The sequence below is a fragment of the Bufo gargarizans genome, chromosome 4 (genome assembly GCF_014858855.1).
Source record: "Bufo gargarizans isolate SCDJY-AF-19 chromosome 4, ASM1485885v1, whole genome shotgun sequence".
NCBI classification, from domain to species: Eukaryota; Metazoa; Chordata; class Amphibia; order Anura; family Bufonidae; genus Bufo; species Bufo gargarizans.
In genome coordinates, this window is record NC_058083.1 from 410,165,526 (window position 1) to 410,187,986 (window position 22,461).

The window sequence follows — 22,461 nt, forward strand, 5'->3', positions numbered from 1 at the left end:
CATGACAACTCTACGAATTGAGACAACTCAGTGAAATGCCACAGAGGTTGACAAGCTCATCTCTGCTCATCTGTATTATTGAAGACGATTTGTCAGTAGGCAAATTTATGGCATATCGTTAGGACATGGCATACATTTCAGATTGGTAGCAGTTGAGGTTACGTCTCTATTAATGTCTTTGGAAAATACAAGATCAGTGCTATAGATAAACCGTAAATTTCCTTCCAGGTAAAAGATCCCCAAGGTACACGTACGGTAAATCAGATTGTACAGATGACAAACATGGACAGGAACTGATCAGTGCAGACATCTGCGCCAATAGACAGCAGAGGAGTCTATACACTTCATATAACTGTAGTCATACTAGTGGTACGTAGCTGATCTCAGACAGTCGAGATATATATACAGTATATATATTCATTCTATTGACATCTATTTCATCTTGAGATGTTAATCTGAACCGGCACATGACAATTTGCTTAGAATGAGACATAAAAATTGAAAGGAGCACACAGGACAAAGCTGATACACTGCGTTAAGCTGAGTGCAGAGTTTGAGGAGGTAGTGCAAGATACAGGGATTTAAAGACCATCAAAAAGAGAATCCCATTCTTAAGCACTCCCCCTCTTGTACTAGGCATGTGGATATCATTTGCACAGGGTCCTGCTTTAATATATTCATTTAGGAGACTCTGTCACTATGATCAACCCTATTAAAACAGGCATGCAGACTGGTAGGGTTGATCATGCGTTTTAAAACAATACCCGCCTTGCCACTGCAGGTAACAGCGTTGTGGAGAAATTCATATTTTTATTATTACGCAAATGAGGATTTGGAGCACCAAGAGGTGGGCTGTAGCAGTTTGAGCACCGCTACAATGACACCACTGGTGCTGAGTACACACACCCGTAGAGTTCAACCCACCCCCCTCCCCTTAGATTGACAACACTAGACATCACGTCTAAAAGTGAGTTCTCGCGCCTGTTCAAATGGGATCAAACACTGCGCCTGTGCACTGTGAATCTGCGCTGCATTTGTGCAGATGTGAGAACTGAGGTCTAGACATGATGTCTAGCACTGTCAATCTATGGAAAGGGGGCAGGGGTGCAGCTAAAGGCTCATGGGCCCAGGTGCAAGAGTTCAGCTTGGGCCCCCCTTCCCTCAGTGCTTTGTGGCCAGGGGCAGGGAAGTACATAGCCTTCATGCTGCCTGAGGCAAAAATTGAAACGGCACCTCCCTCCCCACCATGCCAAATTCCTGACCTAACCCCTTCCCTCCAGCCGGCAACTTGACCAGTATGCATTTGCTATACTGCAGCACAAGGGTCTTTGGGCCCCCTCAGGCTCCTGGGCCCGGTAGCAACTGCTACCTCTGCACCCCCTATAGCTACGCCTCTGAAAGGGGGTATATTTTGAGCTCTAGAGGTGTGTGTACTCAGCATCAGCGGCGTCGCTGTAGCGGTGCTCAAACCACTACAGACTGCCTCTTGGTGCTCCAAATCCTAATTTGCATAATAATAAAAGTACAATTTTCTCCAATACAATGTCACCTACAGTGACAAGACAGGTATTGTTTTAATCAGCATGATCAACCCTATCAGACTATATGCCTGGTTTAGTAGATCATGGTGACAGAGTCTCTTTAAAGAGTTATAACCATTGTATTTTACTCTTTACCATGTGGTTAAATTGAGTTCTGCCTCAAAACATTGCAGCAATGGCCACATAAAATGTAAAGTTTAATAACCCCACTCAATATTACTTCCATTACCATAATTCCCTATAATTCTTATATCAGATATTATAAGCCTTGAAGAGGACCTGTCACCACTAGACATGTCTGACCTCATGCACATGGCGATATTTATTTTCGGCATCCCATCCATTATTTTCCAATTCCATTAATTTCAATGGTGCCGCATGTCCATCCCATAAAAAAATACAATATGTCCTATTCTTGTCTGTTTTGCAGACAAGAATAGGCATTTTTACAAAGGGGCCCATGGAAAGTGGGGGATGCACACAGTGAATGCGGACCGAAAATTACATACGGTCATGTGCATAATTCCTTCAAATGTATGATTACGTTGGCAACTGGGTGTTTATATTTCATTTGTGAAAGGAGTGTCTGATACTATGAGCTCTGGTTGGACATGTGTCCAATGTGTGTTATCAATTTAAGTTCCTAAAAGGAATAGCAGAGGAACAGTACACACAGAGCTCTTAGACATGCCCGTGAATTACAATTACTTACTAAAACAGACATGTCAGTAGAAGTGACACTTCCTTTTTTAGGCCTCAGGCACACGACCGTTGTTGTGGTCCGCATCCGAGGCGCATTTTTTGCAGGCTCGGGTGTGGACCCATTCACTTCAATGGGCCCTGCTAAAAAAATATAGCATGTGCTATTCTTGTCCATTTTGCGGACAAGAATAGGCATTTCTACAATGGGCCGCCTGTTCCGTTCCGCAAATTGCGGAAGGCACACGGATGGCTTCCGTTTTTTGAAGATCCGCGGTTTGCGGACCGCCAAAAACGGAATGGTCGTGTGCATGAGGCCTTAAAGAGGATTTTCATGGTCTACTGAGCTCAGCCACAGCAGTGGCAGGGTGAAATGCCCCTTTTACTTGTCTCAGCAATCCACCCCAAGCAACACCCGAGGACAGAATTACGTGAGAGACACTGTATAAGGTAATTGTCCTGGAGGACCTCTTTAAGCACATCTTTAGCTCATGTTTGCTCTCAGTCTCTGATAATCCAGGCCGTGTGAAACTATGGCAATCTAAACTAGTAGCGTAGTGCAGATGGATCAATGAGAAGTTTAAGTTCACTGTCCTTGCGCTTATAGATGACCCCGATATATACTTGAAGGGGCTCTGTCAGCATTTTTTGCTACCAACCCCCTTGCAAACCGCTATTAACACTGATAGATGAAGAATCCAGTGTAAACATATCTAGATGTTCCTCTCAGTTCATGAGATTTCAGAGCTGGTAGTGATGATGCAAAGGAAGACAGGTGCACTGAATGGAGTGGCCCTACACATGGTGGACCAAAAACCGCATTTGCATAAATATACAAAGATGCATTTCTCAAGATTTTCACAAGAAAGGTATGGTTATGTTTTGGGGCACTGATCTTAGAGCAGTAAATCTTCCTAAACCTCTCCCCTCTGCTCCTGAGTGATGGCTGTTGCGGTACCCTGGATAGCATGTCAAATGCTGCAGAGGACCACTACCTCATCACTTATGAGCAGAGAAGGGTTTAGGAGGGGTGGCTGCTGAAAGCTCAGGATACTGCACTGGAAGTTAAGGGACAACAAGTGGGCACTTAGCATCACAGAGTATGAGTTAGTAAAACTTTTTTTCTCAGTAATCCTAATAAGGCTACTTTCACACTAGCGTTCGGGCGGATCCGTTCTGAACGGATCCGCTCATAATAATGCAGACGGAGGCTCCGTTCAGAACGGATCCGTCTGCATTATATTAGCAAAAAAAAGCTAAAGTGTGAAAATAGCCTGGGACGGATCCGTCCAGACTTTCAATGTAAAGTCAATGGGGGACGGATCCGCTTGAAGATTGAGCCACATTGTGGCATCTTCAAACGGATCCGTCCCCATTGACTTACATTGTAAGTCTGGACGGATCCGCACGCCTCCGCACGGCCAGGCGGACACCCGAACGCTGCAAGCAGCGTTCAGCTGTCCGCCTGTCCGTGCGGAGGCGAGCGGAGCGGAGGCTGAACGCCGCCAGACTGATGCAGTCTGAGCGGATCCGCTCCATTCAGACTGCATCAGGGCTGGACGGCTGCGTTCGGGTCCGCTCGTGAGCCCCTTCAAACGGAGCTCACGAGCGGACACCCGAACGCTAGTGTGAAAGCAGCCTAAGACCATCAACACTGGTATGTTCCAAAAGGTTTCCAGGCCCACAGCTTACAGTTACACCCCTAAACCCCTAATCAAAAATACAAGTGCTTACAATCAATAATTTACTAGTATTCTTATTGCGATACTCTCACGTCTTACACTGTACCTTACATATACAGTAAACTAAAAGGGAATCATGTTAAACAGCAGACAGCAATACCCAGAAGCTGGGGAGAACAGTACAAACATACATTTTCTAGAGTTTTTATTATAAGAGGTAGTGAGAATATGACATTTTATTCTGTCAGATTCGGCTTCTTAAAGGGGTTGTGTAGTGTCATAATATTAATGACCTATTACTAATATTAGATCAGTGGTGGTCTGACTCCTGTCACCCTTGCCGATCAGCTGTTTGAAGAGTTCATGGCGCTCATGCAATGTCCTCTTTAATGGTTACCTGCACTCCGTCAAGATTTTCATGGCAGTACAGTGTAATCACAGCTGTTCGTACCATTCCCTTCAATGGGTGGGGTAGCTGTAATTACATTGCCCTGCCACTACAATCTAGATGGCGTGCAGGAAACCACTGAAGAGGACGCCACACTCGCAAATGGACTGTGGCCAGGGGCATAACTACCATAGCGGCAGACCATGCGACTGCTATGGGGCCCAGGGCAAGAGGGGGCCCAGTCCTAGTTGGGATTATCTCCTTTTCTACTGGATGTGAAAACTTGGTCAGGACTTTAACCTTTAAAGGAATAACTTTTAGCAAATGAGGCAGTGGAAAAATGTTGCAAGGGTCAATGAAAAGGGTTTAGGCCGAAACCCTATTGTCCTGTGTGGGGGGTCTGGTTTGATCCTTGCTATGGGGCCGTTACGTCGCTATGTACGCCACGGACTGTGGCCCCTTTAAACAGCTGATCAGCAGGGGTGACAGGAGATGAACCCCTGCCGATCTGGTACTGAAGACCTATCTTGAGGCTAGGTCATCAATATTATGACATTGAACAATCTCTTCAAGTGCACTGGAGGTGGAGCTTCACTGTGAAGTGCTCTCTTCTCTCTGGATTGAGCTGCTCCATAGCCACCCCCTCTGCTCGGAGTGACAGCTGTAGTGGTCTCCTGGTTGGATGCCACAGCTGTCCCTCAGAGCAGAAGACCTGCCTCCAGTGCATCTGCAGGTTGGAATGAAGTTCCCATTCACATTACTCCTAATGAAAAATGCTCCAAAAAAGGTTTGTTTGAACTGTTTTCCCCCTAGATCCTGCTGTCAGCAGTTTAACATGATCAAAACTGCTGATAGATTCACTTTACTCTAGTACAGCAATATAATAATACTAAAATATGATACAAAGCTCTGCATAGTCATGTACTAGTTACAGTCTGACTGCAACATGTGATGAGTATAAAGTTATGGAGAAGTGGCTAGAATCTTAGAAAATGTGACTAGTAACAATTACTGTAGCAACACATGAGCCGTCCACATGAGAAACCAAAAACATCCGGCAAAACTACTTATGAAACCAACAAAAGAGTCATTATGTGCAGCAGAAGATGAAATAAAAATACTTTATATATGCAGCATGTATCAGTCAGATACAAATGTCTGGATGAATTATGTTTTTATTCTGGTCATAATTTTTCTCCAGACAAGTCCTGATACATGTGGCTCGGTAGTGAAGCTGCAGCTGCCGTCAGGTGCATAGGAAAGCAGAGGGGCTTTGTTCTCATAGGCCTTACCATAACAACAGATGGGTGCGCAGAGTGTGCAGTGAGGAGCTCAGCGTCCAGCTCCTCCATTCCCTCCGTCAGTCCCTCCACCTCAGTGACAGTGAGCAGCATTGTGGCATGCTTGGCTTTCATGGTTAACATCTTGCACTTGGAGTTGAGCGATGCTATCTGCTCCTGATAGCCCTTGATCTTCTTCGCCAGCTCCTGGGAACACATTTTGAATCAGAAGGCGACTTAAGACAAACAAAACAGCCATGAAGGAAATTGCATTGTATCAGCCTTGCATTGTATTGCGTGTCAGGCTAGGAGCGACTGGCCAATGAAATCACAGCTCACAAGCCCTGTATCGTCCGTCAGCACTGGCTGCAAGGGAGGATGTCGACTGTGAAACTGAACTGAGCCGGCCTGCATCTGACACACAGGGAAACCACAGGAGGCGGGCACCATTCACAGCACAGGCAGACATAAAGGGACAGACGTGACACCATTCAGGGCGCTTATTACACCCCCCAGATGGCCCATGTCTCCTGCTCTGTCATGAATGAGGTCATGGGGTGACTACAACTATGAAAAATGCAAGAGTCAGCCTAAGCCAAGATTAAAACAATCAGCATGGAAGAGGAAACAATCAGCATCATAGAGATTAAAACAATCAGCATAGAAGAGGAAACAATCGGCGTCATAGAGATTAAAACAATCAGCATAGAAGAGGAAACAATCGGCGTCATAGAGATTAAAACAATCAGCATAGAAGAGGAAACAATCGGCGTCATAGAGATTAAAACAATCAGCATAGAAGAGGAAACAATCGGCGTCATAGAGATTAAAACAACAAATGTCACCCTCCCTAGCTTGGTCTGAGCATCGCCGTACAAAGTAAAGGTTCCTAATGTGATTAGATATATTACTATACTATTAGACAATATTTCATGCAATTTAGCATTTAAGGCTCTTTTCACGTTGTGTCTGCAGTGTGCACCCAACGTTTCCAGGTAAAACCTCAGGTGCCAACTAGTGGCATCTGACCCCCATAGGAGGCAATGCTAAATAAAATAAAAATTACACCATGCGGATAACTTTTTTATCGCATGTATCTGTATGGAAAAGTGCAGACTGCTGCAGCAAAGAAAACTAATAGCTGACAGAGTAAAACAAAACAACACTTTTAGCCTCCGTTGTTATAATGGGAGTCTGTGGCACCCTACAACATATGCACCAGGAGCTTTTAAAGGAGAATAAATTAAAGGGGTACTCCCATTTCAGACAATGAGGGTATATCGGTAGGATATGCCCCCATTGTCTGATAGGTGTGGGTCCCATCGCTGGGACCCGCACCTACAACGAGAACGAATCGGGGAGCGCTGTGGCTGGAGGACCCTGGATTTCCTGGGGTCCGTCCACCACCAAGTGCTGCTCCCATAGAAGTGAATAGGAGCACACAGCGCATACGCGGCCCATGCTTCCATTCATTTCTATGGGCAGACGGCAATAGCCGAGCATGCGCAGTGCGCCCTCCACTCATTTCCTGGCTCCGTTCTCATTGTACGTGCGGGTCCCAGAGGTGGGACCCACACCTATCAGACAATGGGGGCATTTCCTAGCGATATGCCCCCATTGTCTGAGATGGGAAAACCCCTTTAAAGAGGTTGCCCCATGATTAATATAAAAAATGAAAATCACACATAATCACATGACAGTTTGTACCTCATATGGATCCAGACATCTCCCTATTCATTGCTGCAATTGCTCTGCTAGATTTATTGCAAGCTGAAAGCTCGGGGGGGGGGGGGGGGGGGGGGTAGCTTAGGCTACTTTCACACTGTCATTTCTGGCTCCACTTGTGAGATCTGTTTCAGGGCTCTCACAAGCGGAACAAAACGGATCAGTTCAGCCCCAATGCATTCTGAATGAATAAGGATCCGCTCAGAATGCATCAGTTTGGCTGCGTTTGTTCTCCGTTCCGCTTTTTGGTGTCCGCCTTACGATGCAGAGCCAAACGGATCAAACAATGTAAGTCAATGGGGACGGATCCGTTTTCACTGACACAATATGGTGCAATTGAAAACGGATCCGTCCCCCATTGACTTTCATAAATGTCTTTTTAATTGAAAGTTTTGTGTATACACAATAAAGTATTATAGAAAAGCAGACGTACGTGTGTCCGTCTTTCAAACGAATGAACATTATAGCCACAGTGAGCTCCAATACAGAAGATATAACATAATGTCAAGAGTCAATAACATTATACAGGAGATCTATAAGCTATATCGGAGCAAAGATCCAGAGTGGTCGTTAGAAGGATCATTGTAAATAAACAAAAATAAGAACATTAAAGACAGACAGGGGGGAAGACATTACAAGACAAGACCAAATGAGGGACATGGGGAGTAGGAAGGCTAGTTACAACACTGGTTACATGTAGAATTCAAAATGTTCGTCCCATAACTGCCATACTTTATCAAACCTAGCATTCTGCGCCTCTATCATAGCCGTTAAGCGTTCCCCCCCAAACGCATCCGTTTTGACTTAGACTTAAAAAAAAAAAAGAATAATGCAAACCGATCCGTTCTGAACGGATACAAGCGTTTGCATTATCGGTGCGGATCCGTCTGTGCAGATACAAGATGGATCCGCACCGAACGCAGGTGTGAAAGTAGCCTAAAGAATGAACCTAAAAAAATGTATGTCAACCTCAGGGAGCTGGACAGACAATTTGGAAAACAGCAGGTGGCGCTATACAGATAGAGATCACTGAATAACTCGGTAGCTATACAACATTTTTAATTGCATGCAGTTACAACAGGATACACGAAAAATAATGTTTTCATCGGACAACCCCTTTACCCGTGCACTACAGAAGCACTGTGAAAAGGCTATTAAAGGACATAGAGGGGTGTAACTGTAGATAACACCCTTTAACCCAAACACTTTAAAACACCACTTTTTAGACCACCTTGAAGCTGGTATAGGTTTTGACTCAAAGATGTGACAAAACCTGTCTAACACTAGGAAAAAAACAAAAACAAAAAATCTAAAATGACTTGTCTAGCATGTCACAAATAGAACTTCATATAATTCTCACAGGGAGCGCACGTCACAAATGTATCTGCTTTTTAAACCTGATTCCAGGAGCAACTACAATAATATATCTACCCCGTTGCCTTATGAGGAGTGATAAAATGCACTATAGGATCATAATACAGTAGATATTTATGGTACATAAAACCCTATATATTGGTAATAAATCAGGGGTGCAGCTAAAGGCTCATGTGCCCTGGTACAAGAGTTCAGCTTGGGCCCCCCTTCCCTCAGTGCTACCTCCGCACCCCTTATAGCTACACCCTAGGTAATAATTTTACAGGTAATTAGTCTCACATCAGTTTGTGTTTTATAACTTTAATATGCTTCATGTGTTTTTATCTTACTTCATTTTACATATTATACTTTAAAGGGGTTGTCTCATCATAGACAATGGGGGCATATTGTTAGGATATGCCCCCATTGTCTTATAGGTGTGGGTCCCACGGCTGGAACCCGCACCTATATTGAGAACGGAGCCCCGCAAGTGAAAGAGGCCGCACTGCGCCTGCACAGCAGCCCTCCATTCATTCACTATAGGGCCGGCGAAAATAGGCGAACGCTGGCTCAACTATTTCCGTCGGCCCTATAGGAATGAATAGGAGCGGGGGCCGCACATGCACGGTACGTTCCCATTCACCTCTATTGGGAGCCGGCTTGGTGGTGGCCGAACCGAGTCCTCCAGCCACCACCTTGCAAGGCTCTGTTCTCGATATAGGTGCGGTGGGACCCTATTATTTTTCTCATGGCTTACAAATGCTACGGTATCCATAATTGCATGGTACATCTTACAACTTTCTGAATAGTTTATAAAATTAATAATATAATATTATAAGCTAAAAGCTATGTCAACATTTCACCCACATTTTATAGTTAGGCCCCTCCTGATGAAGCAATAAAGCCGAACGCGCGTCGAGGAGCGCACGCCAAACCGAGCCAGCCCACACTCATACAGCACTGAATATAGGGTAAGAAAAAGAGATTTTGATCGGCCTGACTTGATACACCGCAGCATTAGATGATATAACTTATAGGTTGTATGGTGTCGGTCACAACATTAGAAATACCATCTATACCCTATCTATAATTATGCTAGATGCATTGTAAGTTGGGATAGCTGTAAGCATAGCCAGAGCCAGCTATTTGATATTGTATGCTGACCTGGGCGCCCCTGCACAGCTTTCTAACAGCAATATAGTTGTATGTATAGCGATTACTAACTGCTAACAAGTGATATTAATGTGGACTGCCTTTTATGGCACTCTGTATGATCTCTGCATTCATGTGGTTTTTTTTGTATATGTCTTTTATGTCATTTAATAATAATAATAAAAAAAACGATTTTAAAGGATATTATATAGTACCGATTTCTCTTTGTTTGATATATTTTATAGTTTACGTATAGAACACTACTGAACACGCAGCAGCAATGCTGTATTACACCCAAGCTCCATCTACTTTAATTAATTTGACACCGTTATTGCCTAAAAGATGAGGCCCCATCAGTTCTCCTGAAATGTCTGCTTTAGTAAATGCTGATATCCCTCATGTCTGGTGCATCTTTTCTTGACACTGTACCTGACTGGACAGTGTTGGGGTGCCTTCACACACGTCAGATTTTGTTGCAGAAAATATTCCTGCAACTGAAAATCAATTTCATTCATCTGAATGGACGTGCAGGAATCCATGTGCTTCCCATCAAAAACTGAATTTAACAGATTTTTAGGTGCAGACAATTTTTTGCAACAAAATATGCCATGTATGAAGGCATTATGTGTAGGGACACCCCCATCTGGAAACACCCAGTTGTCAATTTATTCACAAATTTTCAGGGGGAGTAACAGAGGAACGGATAAAAAAGATGCTCCAGAATTTTTATTTGGTGAAGAATGCAATCATCTACTAAAGAGACAAGTCAGGAGAGCTGGTTCTATTTAACTAGAAAGTAAGTTACACTGCAGTAATAAGTGAGTCCACTAGAAAGGTTAAATATCTTACTATATTGGGGAACCATTTAGTAGGGTCACGAGAACAACAATACATACTGCAAAAGAAAGTGAACACCGCTCAAGAACAAAGGCGGCGGGGGCAGAACGTGAACAAGGGCGCAAAATCACTGGTCCAATACTTTTGAGGGGAAAAAAGTGTATAATTTAGGCCTCATGCACACGACCGTTGTTTTGGTCCGCATCTGAACCGCAGTATTTGCGGCTCGGATGCAGACCCATTCATTCAATGGGGCCGCAAAAGATGCGGAGAGCACTCCGTGTGCTTTCCGCATCCGTTGCTCCGTTCCGTGGTCCGCAAAAAAGATATAACCTGTCCTATTCTTGTCCGTTTTGCAGACAAGAATGGGCAGTTATATTAATGGCTGTCCGCGCCATTCCGCAAATTGCCGAACGCACACGGACGCCATCCGTGTTTTGCGGATCTGCAGTTTGCAGATCGGAAAACACACAATGGTCGTGAGCAGGAGGCCTTAATCTGGGATTTAAGATTTGTGAAATTGACTTGTTTTAACAACCCAGATTCCTTCAAGAACCAAGAATATTTACCTCATGGCGTTTAATCTGGAACTGTAATTCCTGGATATTGCTGGTAGTTACTTTTGCATCTTGCAACTTTCGATGTGCTTCCTCGATCAGCTGCTGCAAATGTTTCATCTCTTGTTCATACTGCTCATACTGGACCACGGCCTCCTGTGGGTTAAATGTGTAATTATCAAACCAACCGATACCTAAAAACACTGCCATATATCTCTAAATTTACTAATCGTGGGACATAAAAGCATCCACGACTGATCGATGAGGCAATCAAATCAATGGAATTATAAGGATGCATAATGTGTCATTTCATCTGAGACACCTAGCGAGGGGCTCATTAAATTCACACTTAGCTCTGGGACCCTATTTAGCCCGAGTAGCCGGTTATTGTAATGAGTAACGTCTTCTGCAATATATTATACAACAGCTATTCCTAGTACAATCTACATTTATGTACTTCTGCAATAATGCCGCCATACACTGTGCCGGAAATATATAATTGGAAATAACAGTGCAGATGTACCAAGCATTTGGTGCCATATAATATATCTGCTTCGTAAAGGAAAGAAGGCTTGTGAAAGAAGGAGTGCTGTATGATGGAGCGAAATGTATGGTTGCATCATGGGACAGGTACTGGTGAGAAGGTGTGATGACAGGACTGACACCGGGGGAGAGGGTGATTCTTGGCTTGATCCTTATGATGGGACTATAATTAGGAAATCATTTGATCAGCAGATAATAATAGGTGCTTACCTGCATAATGTTACACTGCTGAATGGCAGTGTGCTGAAGACGGCTGGTCTCCTCCTGCAGCCTGACAGCAGTGCGGCATATGGGAAGGCTAGTCACTACTTCTTCAGGAATTCTTAAGGCACTTTGGCAAAGTTGGACAGCATGAACCTTTGGTTTTAGAGACTCCATTTTGGATAGTAGGTGCTGTAAAGATAATATCAGGTTCAATATTTGCACAATGGTTATTCTCATCTTCCAAAATGATGGCAGATTGGTAGGGTGGCTGCTGTGCAGGTAAAACTCAGAAGGGGGCGGAGGTCTAAACCAAGGTTAATGTGGGGGTCCGAGAGGCTGGACCAAAATCAATCATATCCTAGCGATATGCTGCAGCTTTATAAAATGGGAATACTCTTTGAAATAATTAACTAGTCCACATTAGCCCTTTAGTAAACACTACCTCCTAACTCTCGCTAGAAATTAAAGTGTCCTTGTACTTAAAAAGAAAAAAACAACATATCAAAAGTTTTGACGGGGGGTCCGGGTGTTTAGACCACCACCAATTGCTCAAATGAGGAGAAAGAAGCGTTCGCACAGAGCAATGTCTCTCCTTACAGCTCAGTAGGAAGTCTGTCTTGAGTCGTTCTCCTGGAGCTCTTTGTGTGAGAGCTTTCTTCTCCGTGCTCTAACAATCGGTGGGGGTCTCAGCACTGGTTCACGTTAAGTCTTAGATGTCTTAACGCTTGCTCTGAATAATGCACAAGCTGAGGAGTGCACAATACTGTACCTGTCTATGAGACAGCTGCTCCTTAAGACTCAGGCGCCCCAGCTCTGGTGAGGACAGTGTAGTCTGGGCTTGTTCTAATGCCGTCTGCAGTGCTCTAACTTCACTTTCAAACTTCTTCATATCCTGTTGGAAGAAACAATATAGAATTTTTTATTTAACATTTTTTAATAAACAGCAAACTAAGCTGCGAAAACCAGTGTCAGGCAGCTGCTGCCAAGGCCAATAAGATAATGGGTTGCATCAGAAGGGGCATAGATGCCCGTGATGAGAACATAGTCCTACCACTTTACAAATCATTAGTCAGACCACACATGGAGTACTGTGTACAGTTCTGGGCTCCTGTGAACAAGGTAGACATAGCAGAGCTGGAGAGGGTACAGAGAAGGGCAACTAAAGTAATAACTGGAATGGGGGACTACAGTACCCTGAAAGATTATCAAAATTAGGGTTATTCACTTTAGAAAAAAGACGCCTGAGAGGAGATCTAATTAATATGTATAAATATATCAGGGGTCAGTACAGAGATCTCTCCCATCAGCTATTTATCCCCAGGACTGTGACTGTGGCGAGGGGACATCCTCTGCGTCTGGAGGAAAGAAGGTTTGTACACAAACATAGAAGAGGATTCTTTACAGTAAGAGCAGTGAGAATATGGAACTCTCTACCTGAGGAGGTGGTGATGGTGAGTACAATAAAGGAATTCAAGAGGGACCTGGATGTATTTCTGGAGCGTAATAATATTACAGGCTATAGCTACTAGAGGGGGGTCGTTGATCCAGGGATTTATTCTGATTGCCTGATTGGAGTCGGGAAGGAATTTTTTATTCCCCTAAAGTGAGGAAAAAGGAGATTTTTGTATAACTTACCAGTTAAATCTCTTTCTCGCTCTTCCTTGGGGGACACAGACCTTGGGTATAGCTCAGCTCCCTAGGAGGCGTGACACTAAGTAAAACTGTTAAGCCCCTCCTCCATCAGCTATACCCTCAGCCTGGAGATAGAGGCTACCAGTTGCGTGTCCAAGTAGTGAAAGGAAAACAACCAATAACAGGAACAACCAACCAGCAACCCAACGGGGCGCCAAACCATAACCCTGTAACCAAACACAGAAGGGTGGGTGCTGTGTCCCCCAAGGAAGAGCGAGAAAGAGATTTAACTGGTAAGTTATACAAAAATCTCCTTTTCTCGCCCATTTTCCTTGGGGGACACAGACCTTGGGACGTTCAAGAGCAGTCCAAGAAGGGAGGGACCACAAACCCAAGGCGGAACACCACCAGAGCATCAGGAAACCGCTGCCTGCAAAACCAGGCGGCCCAAAGCAGCATCCGCTGATGCATGCGTATGCACTCTATAGAACTTTGTGAAAGTGTGCAGAGAGGACCAAGTGGCTGCCTTGCACAACTGTTCAGCCGAGGCCCGATGCCTCTGCGCCCAGGAAGCACCGACTGCTCTGGTGGAATGAGCAGTGATGCCGAAAGGCGGAGCTCTGCCCTTGGCTCGATAAGCCTCAGACACCGCCAGTTTAATGAAACGGGCAATAGCCACCTTGGAGACCGCCAAACCCTTGCGCGAACCCTCCGGAACCAAAAACAGGGAGTCCGTGCGCCGAAAGGATCCGGTGACCTCCAAGTAAATCCTCAACGCCCTGACCACATCCAGACGGTGCAGTTCCCGTTCTCTGGGGTGGGAAGGAGAGGGACAGAGCGACGGAAGGACGATGTCCTCATTGATGTGAAAGGCGGAAACCACCTTTGGCAGGAAGGTCGGGACAGGCCGAAGCACAACCTTATCCTGGTGGAAGACCAGGAAAGGGTCGGAGCAAGAAAGAGCCGCTAACTCCGACACCCGTCGGAGAGACGTGATGGCCACAAGAAAGATGACCTTGCAGGACAGAAGACGAAGGGAGACTTCCCGTAAAGGCTCGAAGGGGGCGGATTGGAGCGCCGAGAGCACCACATTCAGGTCCCAGGAAGGAACTGGAGGGCGGTACGGCGGAACAGAGTGAGCCACCCCTTGTAAGAAGGTCTTAATGGGCCCTAGAGGGGCCAGGGGACGCTGGAGAAGAATAGACAGCGCCGAAATCTGTCCCTTCAGAGAACTGAGGCTCAGCCCCAGGTCCAGACCCGACTGGAGGAAGGACAGGAGTGTGGGAAGGGAGAATCGGAGAGGAGGGATGCTCCGGGACTCACAGAACCCCAGATAGGACCTCCAAACCCGATAGTAGATCCTAGAGGATACAGGCTTACGAGCACGGATCATGGTGCGGATTACGTCCGCGGAGAAACCCCGTCGCGTTAAGACGGCGGTCTCAATAGCCACGCCGTCAAACGTAGCGAGCCTAAATGCTCGTGGAAGATCGGTCCCTGAGAGAGAAGGTCTTCCCTGGAGGGCAGTGGCCACGGTGCGTCTGCCAACAGCAACATTAGGTCGGCGTACCAAGACCGGCGGGGCCAATCCGGGGCGATTAAAATCGCGGGAACGCCCTCTGCCGCGATCCTCCGAAGAACCCGTGGCAGGAGGGGAAAAGGAGGAAAGACGTACAGAAGGGAGAATTCGCGCCACGGAAGGACGAGCGCGTCGGCGCCGTATGCCTTCGGGTCCCGTGCCCTGGCCAGGTATAGGGGGACCTTGTGGTTGAATTTGGAAGCCATGAGGTCCACGTCGGGGCGACCCCAGCGAAGACAAAGGGCTTCGAACACCTCTGGGTGCAGGGACCATTCTCCCGGGTCGATGGTGGACCGGCTGAGGAAATCCGCCGCCCAGTTGTCCACCCCCGGGATGTAAATCGCAGATAAGGCCGGCACGTGCGTCTCCGCCCAGAGGAGAATGAGGGACACCTCTTGCATCGCTGCAGCGCTGCGAGTGCCTCCCTGATGGTTTATGTATGCCACAGCCGTGGCATTGTCCGATTGGATCCGAACAGGGTGGCCCTTCAGTAGATGGGTCCAGTGTCTGAGGGACAGAAAAATCGCCCTCAGTTCCAGAATATTGATTGGAAGTCTGGACTCCGATAGAGACCAAACGCCCTGGACGGACCGGGGAGGGAAAACCCCCCCCCCACCCCCGTAAGCTGGCATCGGTGGTAATCACCAGCCAGTTCAGTGGGAGGAAGGACTTCCCCCTTAGAGGGATATGCAACCACCAGCTGAGGGAAGCCCGAGCCAGGGGAGGCAGAAGAAAGGTCCTGTCCAGACTCCCCGGTGATTTGTCCCAGGCCGACAGAATTGCCCTCTGAAAGGTGCGGGATCGGAATTGTGCGAACGGCACCGCTTCGAAACAGGCAACCATCTTTCCCTAACAACCGCATGCTGGATCTGAGGGAAGGGCGGCGATGACGGAGGAGACTGTGAACCGACCCGCGAAGGGCCAGACGCTTGTCCGACGGGAGGCGGACCTCCGCCAACTCTGTATCCAGGAGCATCCCCAGGAAGATCAGCCGTCTGGAGGGGATAAGGGAAGACTTGGGGTGGTTGATAACCCAACCGAACCGCGTCAGGGTCTCCAGGGTGAGGTCCACACTGCCGGATGCCTGAGAGAAGGAGGGTGCCTTGACCAGGATGTCGTCCAAGTATGGGAGAAGAAAAACACTTCTTGAACGTAGAAGGGCCAAGACAGGGGCCAGGACCTTGGTGAACACCCGAGGAGCCGTCGCCAGACCAAAGGGAAGGGCGACGAATTGGAAGTGATCGTCCCCCACCGCGAAGCGCAGGAAGCGGTGATGACATGGAGCAACCGGAACGTGGAGGTATGCATCCTGAATGTCGATCGAAACCATGAAATCCCCTCTTTCCAGGGAGGCCACTGCGGACCTGAGAGACTCCATCCGGAATCTCTGTAGTCGGAGAAAACGGTTCAGGCGTTTTAGGTCCAAGATCGGTCGCACTGAGCCTTCCTTCTTGGGAACCACAAAGAGGTTCGAGTAGAACCCCCTGAACCTTTCTGTCGGAGGCACGGGGGCGACGACACCCTTGTCCATTAGAGAGCGAATAGCTGCGAAGAAGGCGGCCGCTCGTACGGGATCCCGCGGAGGACGGGATCGGAAGAAACGGTCTGGCGGAATGGACGCAAATTCGATCTTGTATCCGCAAGATACAATCTCGAGCGCCCATGCGTCTGAGATGTGGGCCCGCCATACGTTCCTGAACAGGAGAAGGCGGCCCCCCACCCGGGTGGGTGGGGGCGCACCTTCAGGCAGAGGGCTGCTGGCCTGTGGGAGCCCGTGCAGGCTGGGACTTGCGCCAGGTAGGTTGCGTCCGAAAAAACGGCTTCTTGCGCCTATCTTGGACTGGGCCAGAGGAAGAAGAACTGGCCGCGGGTCTAGACCCGGTGGTCTTGCGAAAGGACCGAAACCGGGACGAACCAGCGCGACCACGGGGGGCGCCCTTTGGCCTGGACTGGGGGAGGAGAGTACTCTTCCCACCCGTGGCCTCTGATATAAGTTCGTCCAGACGGGTCCCGAACAGGCGGGAACCCGTAAATGGTAGGCCGGCCAAAGAGCGTTTGGAAGCGGCGTCCGCCGCCCAAACCTTCAGCCAGAGTTCCCTCCTGACAGAAACTGCCAGGGCAGAGGAACGGGCAATGAGGGCACCCGCATCAAGGGAGGCCTCACAGACGAATTTTCCGGCCTGAACAATTAGTTGGGCTAAGGAGCGGAGGTCCTGAACAGGGACGTCCGACCCTAACTCCCGTTCCAGTTGCAAACCCCATTCAGAGACCGCTTTACCAACCCAGGCGGAGGCAAAGACCGGTCTAAGGGCCGAACCAGAGGCAGTAAATATGGCCTTGGAGAGGGATTCCGTACGACGGTCCTCAACAGACTGGAGGGAAGATCCGTCCTGTACCGGAATAGTAGTGCTTTTGGACAGGCGAGCCACGGGAGGATCAACCTTAGGCGGGGATGTCCATGTGGTCACAGAATCCGCTGGAAAGGGATAGCAAATGTCCAGCTTTTTGGGTGTAATAAAGCGGACGTTAGGCCGGGTCCAAGCCTTGGATACCACAGAAGAAAAATCAGCGTGTATGGGAAAAACCTTGGAGGCCTGTCTGGGGCGGAGAAAGGACACGCCGGCCTGTTCGGAGCTGGGGGGGTCATCGTGTATCTGAAAGGTATCACGGATGCTAGCGATAAGATGCCCCACCGCGGACGCCAATTTGGACGGAAGCTCTGAGTCCATGTCCACGTCCGAATCCGCCAGTTCTCCCTCAGAAAGCGTATCCCTTTGAGAGGATAGACTCGACTGAGCTCGCACGCATGGCGGAGAGAGCGAAGCATCTGGAGAAGATGTGCGCTCAACCCTTGAACGTTTCTGAGTATGCCGGGCCCTGGAAGATTCGCTGGGAGGCAGGGAACCAGTGGGGGCGGCAGAAACGGTAGTCCCAGCGGGTGCGACAGGGATTGTGGCAGCCTGCGGGAGAGGCGGTCTATCCACGAGACGGCCCACTACGTGTGTAAGGCTTTCCACTGCCTGAGACAGAGACCTAGCCCAGTCAGGGGGTTCAGAGGCACCGGGGGTCGCAGCGGGAAGCGGGCCCTGCATCGGGGCCTGACATGCAAGGCAATGCGGCTCAGATTGTCCACGCGGAAAAAGTTCCTTACAGGCGGTACAGGCATGTTACCAGGGTTTGGGGGCACCCGTGGGATCTGACATGCTGAAAGGTGGTTGTACTCTAATACAGAGACCACAAAGGGTTATAGCAGCTATGACCAGGAGGGTTAGGAGAGGGTTAACTGTCCTACTAGTGCCTCAGAAGAACGTCAGGAGTAGAGATGGAGCAGATCAGCAGCAGCAGAGAGCAGCAACAGCAGTGAGCCAGCAGATAGCGCCCACAGAAGCCGAGCGATGTACACAGGAGTTTAGAGTCCCCCACCGTGTCTCAGCTTCCTGTCAGGAGTGAGGAAGCGCGGGAAATCTCAGCAGAATCGCGGGGAAAACAAGCTCCGCCCCCTCCAGCGCTTGCTCCGCCCCCAACAGGACGCGCGCGTAAGCCACGCCCCCTGCTGCCGAAAATGCTCTCAGGGCTAAGAAGAAGCCAGATGCCAGAAAATAAAGGGCCCGCAGGCCCCTGGAGTGCGGCGATTTGCCCAGGTGGGTGACCCTCTGCCACCAAGTCCCCTGTTTCGCCGAGAAACAAGCTCCGCCGCGATCTGCCCATGTCGGGCATAAGCCCCGCCCCCCGATCGGAACGGAGCGGGCGGCGGCGGGAAGGGAGAGAGGGAGAGAGAATGCCGGGCTGAAGAAAGCAGCGTGGGGGGAACGGCGTGGAGGAAGGCGGCCCCCCTGCTGAGGATAACCTGAGGGGAGCTGGGGAGGGTCTGCTTGAGCGCTCAGAATAAGCGACCACGGGTGCCCCCCTTACCCAGAGGGGTAGGTGCTGCAAATAGGGACGGGGTATGGGCTGGAATAGCCATCTCACCGAACGACGTCTTCACCCTCAGTTCCTTCCAGCAGGGTCGCCCCTTCAGCCACTGGCACCGCAGTGGCAGGAAGCTGGTAGAGGGGCTTGGCGTGCGGGCGACCCCCTAGCTGGCGGGATGTAGGGGAGCCATTGCTGCCCAGATCCTCCTATTGCTTCTGTGGGGGAGGCAGCAGTGCAGATAAGTTGGCACTGGCGCAGCTCAACCCCGGGAGAGCAGAGAGGTCCATGCGTCTCTGGTATCCCTAGGAAAAAGTAAAATAACAAAATTAGAAAAATAAAATATCAAGGAGAAAACAGCCCTGCAGTAGCAGGGAGTGTCTTGCCTCCTTGGACACTAAGCTAAAACTGGTAGCCTCTATCTCCAGGCTGAGGGTATAGCTGATGGAGGAGGGGCTTAACAGTTTTACTTAGTGTCACGCCTCCTAGGGAGCTGAGCTATACCCAAGGTCTTCTGTGTCCCCCAAGGAAAATGGGCGAGAAATTGGCTTCTACCTCACAGTTTTTTTTTGCCTTCCTCTGGATCAACTTGCAGGATGACAGGCCGAACTGGATGGACAAATGTATTTTTTTCGACCTTATGTTATATACTATGTTACTATGTAAAAAATGGTCTGACACTGATGATTTGGTTACATGTAAAGAAATGTACTGACATCTCTACTGTCTGTATAAATCAGTCATAATAATTGGAAAACTATACCAGAAATGTCACTTTTTTAATGCTGATATTGAAATTTGTCTGCTATAAATATATTTGACACATAATTTGAGTCCCTTAGGGTACATTCATATATGCGGCAGCAGATCTGGCATTGCTGGATTACACAGTTACATGCCAGTCTTCGGATGGACAAAAACCAATGCATGCAATGGATCAGGCATGCCGCAGAAGCGAACATACCTTCAAAAGGTATGTTCTCTGTGGCTCTGAAGCAAGTCAAACAGCAGCGGTGACCTGCCTGGATATGGCATGTGACTGCTGCTGTTTGCACCACAGAAGGAAGGAAATGCACTGGAACTTTACAGATTTAGGAGGAATGCAGGTCCCACATAGAACATAAACGTAGGCCGGTTCGTGTGTATCAAGTTATACCCATGATATGTACCCGCTGTGGAGCAAATGAAAGAATTTGAATTTGTCCCAAGGTAAGTGCAATGCTATTTCTTCCTAACTTGGATGCCCACACAGATCATGGCTATTGCAGAACTTTGTACCTTATAAGAGTGAATTGTACAAAAATGGTGGTTGGAGTCAGTGACATAACTAGAAATGACTGGGTCCCACAGCAAATTTTGGAACAGATCTACCCCCGGCACCCCCGCTGCCAGCAACTTCTTCACAACCACCGACTCCCGTGCAACCCCCACTTCTGTGGCTAGTCAAGATCACGCTCTCAGATGAGGCCAAGCAGCCGCTCTGTCCATTTCCTACTTGTATATGCTGTATGTCACGTCACTGTATATAACGTCATTGTATAATACTGCTGAGGGGGCCTTGACAATAAAACCTTTTAGTCCTCCTCCTGAGTAGGCCCTTTCTGAGTTTTGGAGTTTTCTAGGAACACATTTACTAAAACACTGTATTTTAATAAAGTGTATTCAATATACGATGAAAAGCCATGACATTTTCTGATATACTATGCGTATCTTCTTAGTTCCTAAGATCTCCCATAGTAGTCATTACACAAGAATTTTTAATGTGTACTTCCAAAAAATGAGAATCAGTTCTGAGTCCTGACTCTTCGCACCAGTGCAGCTAAGATCACATTGCCAGGAAGACATTTATTGTCTGTAAGAAAATATTGAAGGTTCCTGTTCAAAAACAGCAGAGAGCTGAAAAGGTCACTGAGCTTTAAGAAAACTTTTGACAAATGATAGATCATCAGTTTGAGATCATGGAGGTCCGATACCTGGCCTTCCCACTGATCATGTTAGCAGCAGTCACAGGTTCTGGAAGTGAAAAGTGTACAGAGCCAGAACACCACAGTTCCGTACACTGCGTAGTCCTGGCTGGTCCCATATACTGCAGCTCTGCTCCCATTAACTTCGTACAGGAGCATCATCTTCGTACCTAAGAACAGAAAATACACTGGGGCTGTACACTGTTTACTTCTGGAAACTACTAACTGCTGATCAGAGGGGATGCTGAGTATCAGACACCCATCAATCTCATACTAATGACCTATGGAGAGGTCATCAATATGTTGGACCACTTCAACCTGTATAATTAGATAGGTTGGGGGTGTCTAATCAACACAACTTTATACCTTTGCTGCATCCTGAAGGTTCAGCAAGCGATGCTTTATTGTCTGTTGCAGTTCTTCAGTCTGACGTCCTAGTTCTGACACTTGCTGAGACAACTCTTCTGTGTGGTAAACACTTGACAAATATTCTATCTTTTCATTCATTGCTTCTAGATCACCATGGATATCTCTGGACTCTTCCAACATAGCCTGGAAGAGAAATAAATGTGAATACAATTTTGAGGAGTTGACAAGTCAGGGATAGGCTTCTGAGAAAATCTAAATAACTTGTTTCCAAAGAATATGAATTACACAGGACCACAGAAGTTAGTAATCGATGATAAGCTATTAGCGCTTCTTTTTTGTTCCTCTCAAACTTTGACATTCAGACCCCCAGCCTACACAGTACCAGACGTGCCATGACATACCTGATTAGCCATTGCCATAGTACCAGAGGTGCCACGACATACCTGATGAGCCATTGCCATAGTACCAGAGGTGCCACGACATACCTGATGAGCCATTGCCATAGTACCAGAGGTGCCACGACATACCTGATGAGCCATTGCCATAGTACCAGAGGTGCCACAACATACCTGATGAGCCATTGCCATAGTACCAGAGGTGCCACGACATACCTGATGAGCCATTGCCATAGTACCAGAGGTTCCACGAAATACCTGATGAGCCATTGCCATAGTACCAGAGGTGCCACGACATACCTGATAAGCCATTGCCATAGTACCAGAGGTTCCACGAAATACCTGATAAGCCATTGCCATAGTACCAGAGGTACCACGACATACCCGATGAGCCATTGCCATAGTACCAAAGGTGCCACGACATACTTGATGAGCCATTGCCATAGTACCAGAGGTGCCACGACATACCTGATGAGCTATTACCATAGTACCAGAGGTGCCAAGACATACCTGATGAGCCATTGCTTGGTCACGAAGTTGACTCGCGGAGTTCCAGATGATGCTACTGTTCACTAATATTTTTGATTTTTCAGTCCACCGTAAAATAAATTCTAGCATTTCATTGTACTCCTCCAGCTGGATGACAGCCTAT

At 47.7% G+C, this 22,461-nt stretch overlaps 1 protein-coding gene across 17 annotated transcripts in view; it reads right to left on the bottom strand.

The window, feature by feature from the left end:
• SYNE1 (spectrin repeat containing nuclear envelope protein 1) overlaps positions 1-22,461 on the bottom strand; it is a 451,533-nt gene that overhangs the window by 124,426 nt on the left and 304,646 nt on the right. For all 17 annotated transcript variants that reach the window (XM_044288568.1, XM_044288579.1, XM_044288581.1 and 14 more), the window contains 6 exons: positions 22,320-22,457; positions 21,412-21,597; positions 12,731-12,853; positions 11,968-12,150; positions 11,227-11,370; positions 5,603-5,797 (listed from right to left, as the gene is read on the bottom strand). In XM_044288568.1, coding sequence (XP_044144503.1) covers positions 5,603-5,797; positions 11,227-11,370; positions 11,968-12,150; positions 12,731-12,853; positions 21,412-21,597; positions 22,320-22,457 — 969 coding nt within the window. The remainder of the gene's footprint in view (positions 1-5,602; positions 5,798-11,226; positions 11,371-11,967; positions 12,151-12,730; positions 12,854-21,411; positions 21,598-22,319; positions 22,458-22,461) is intronic.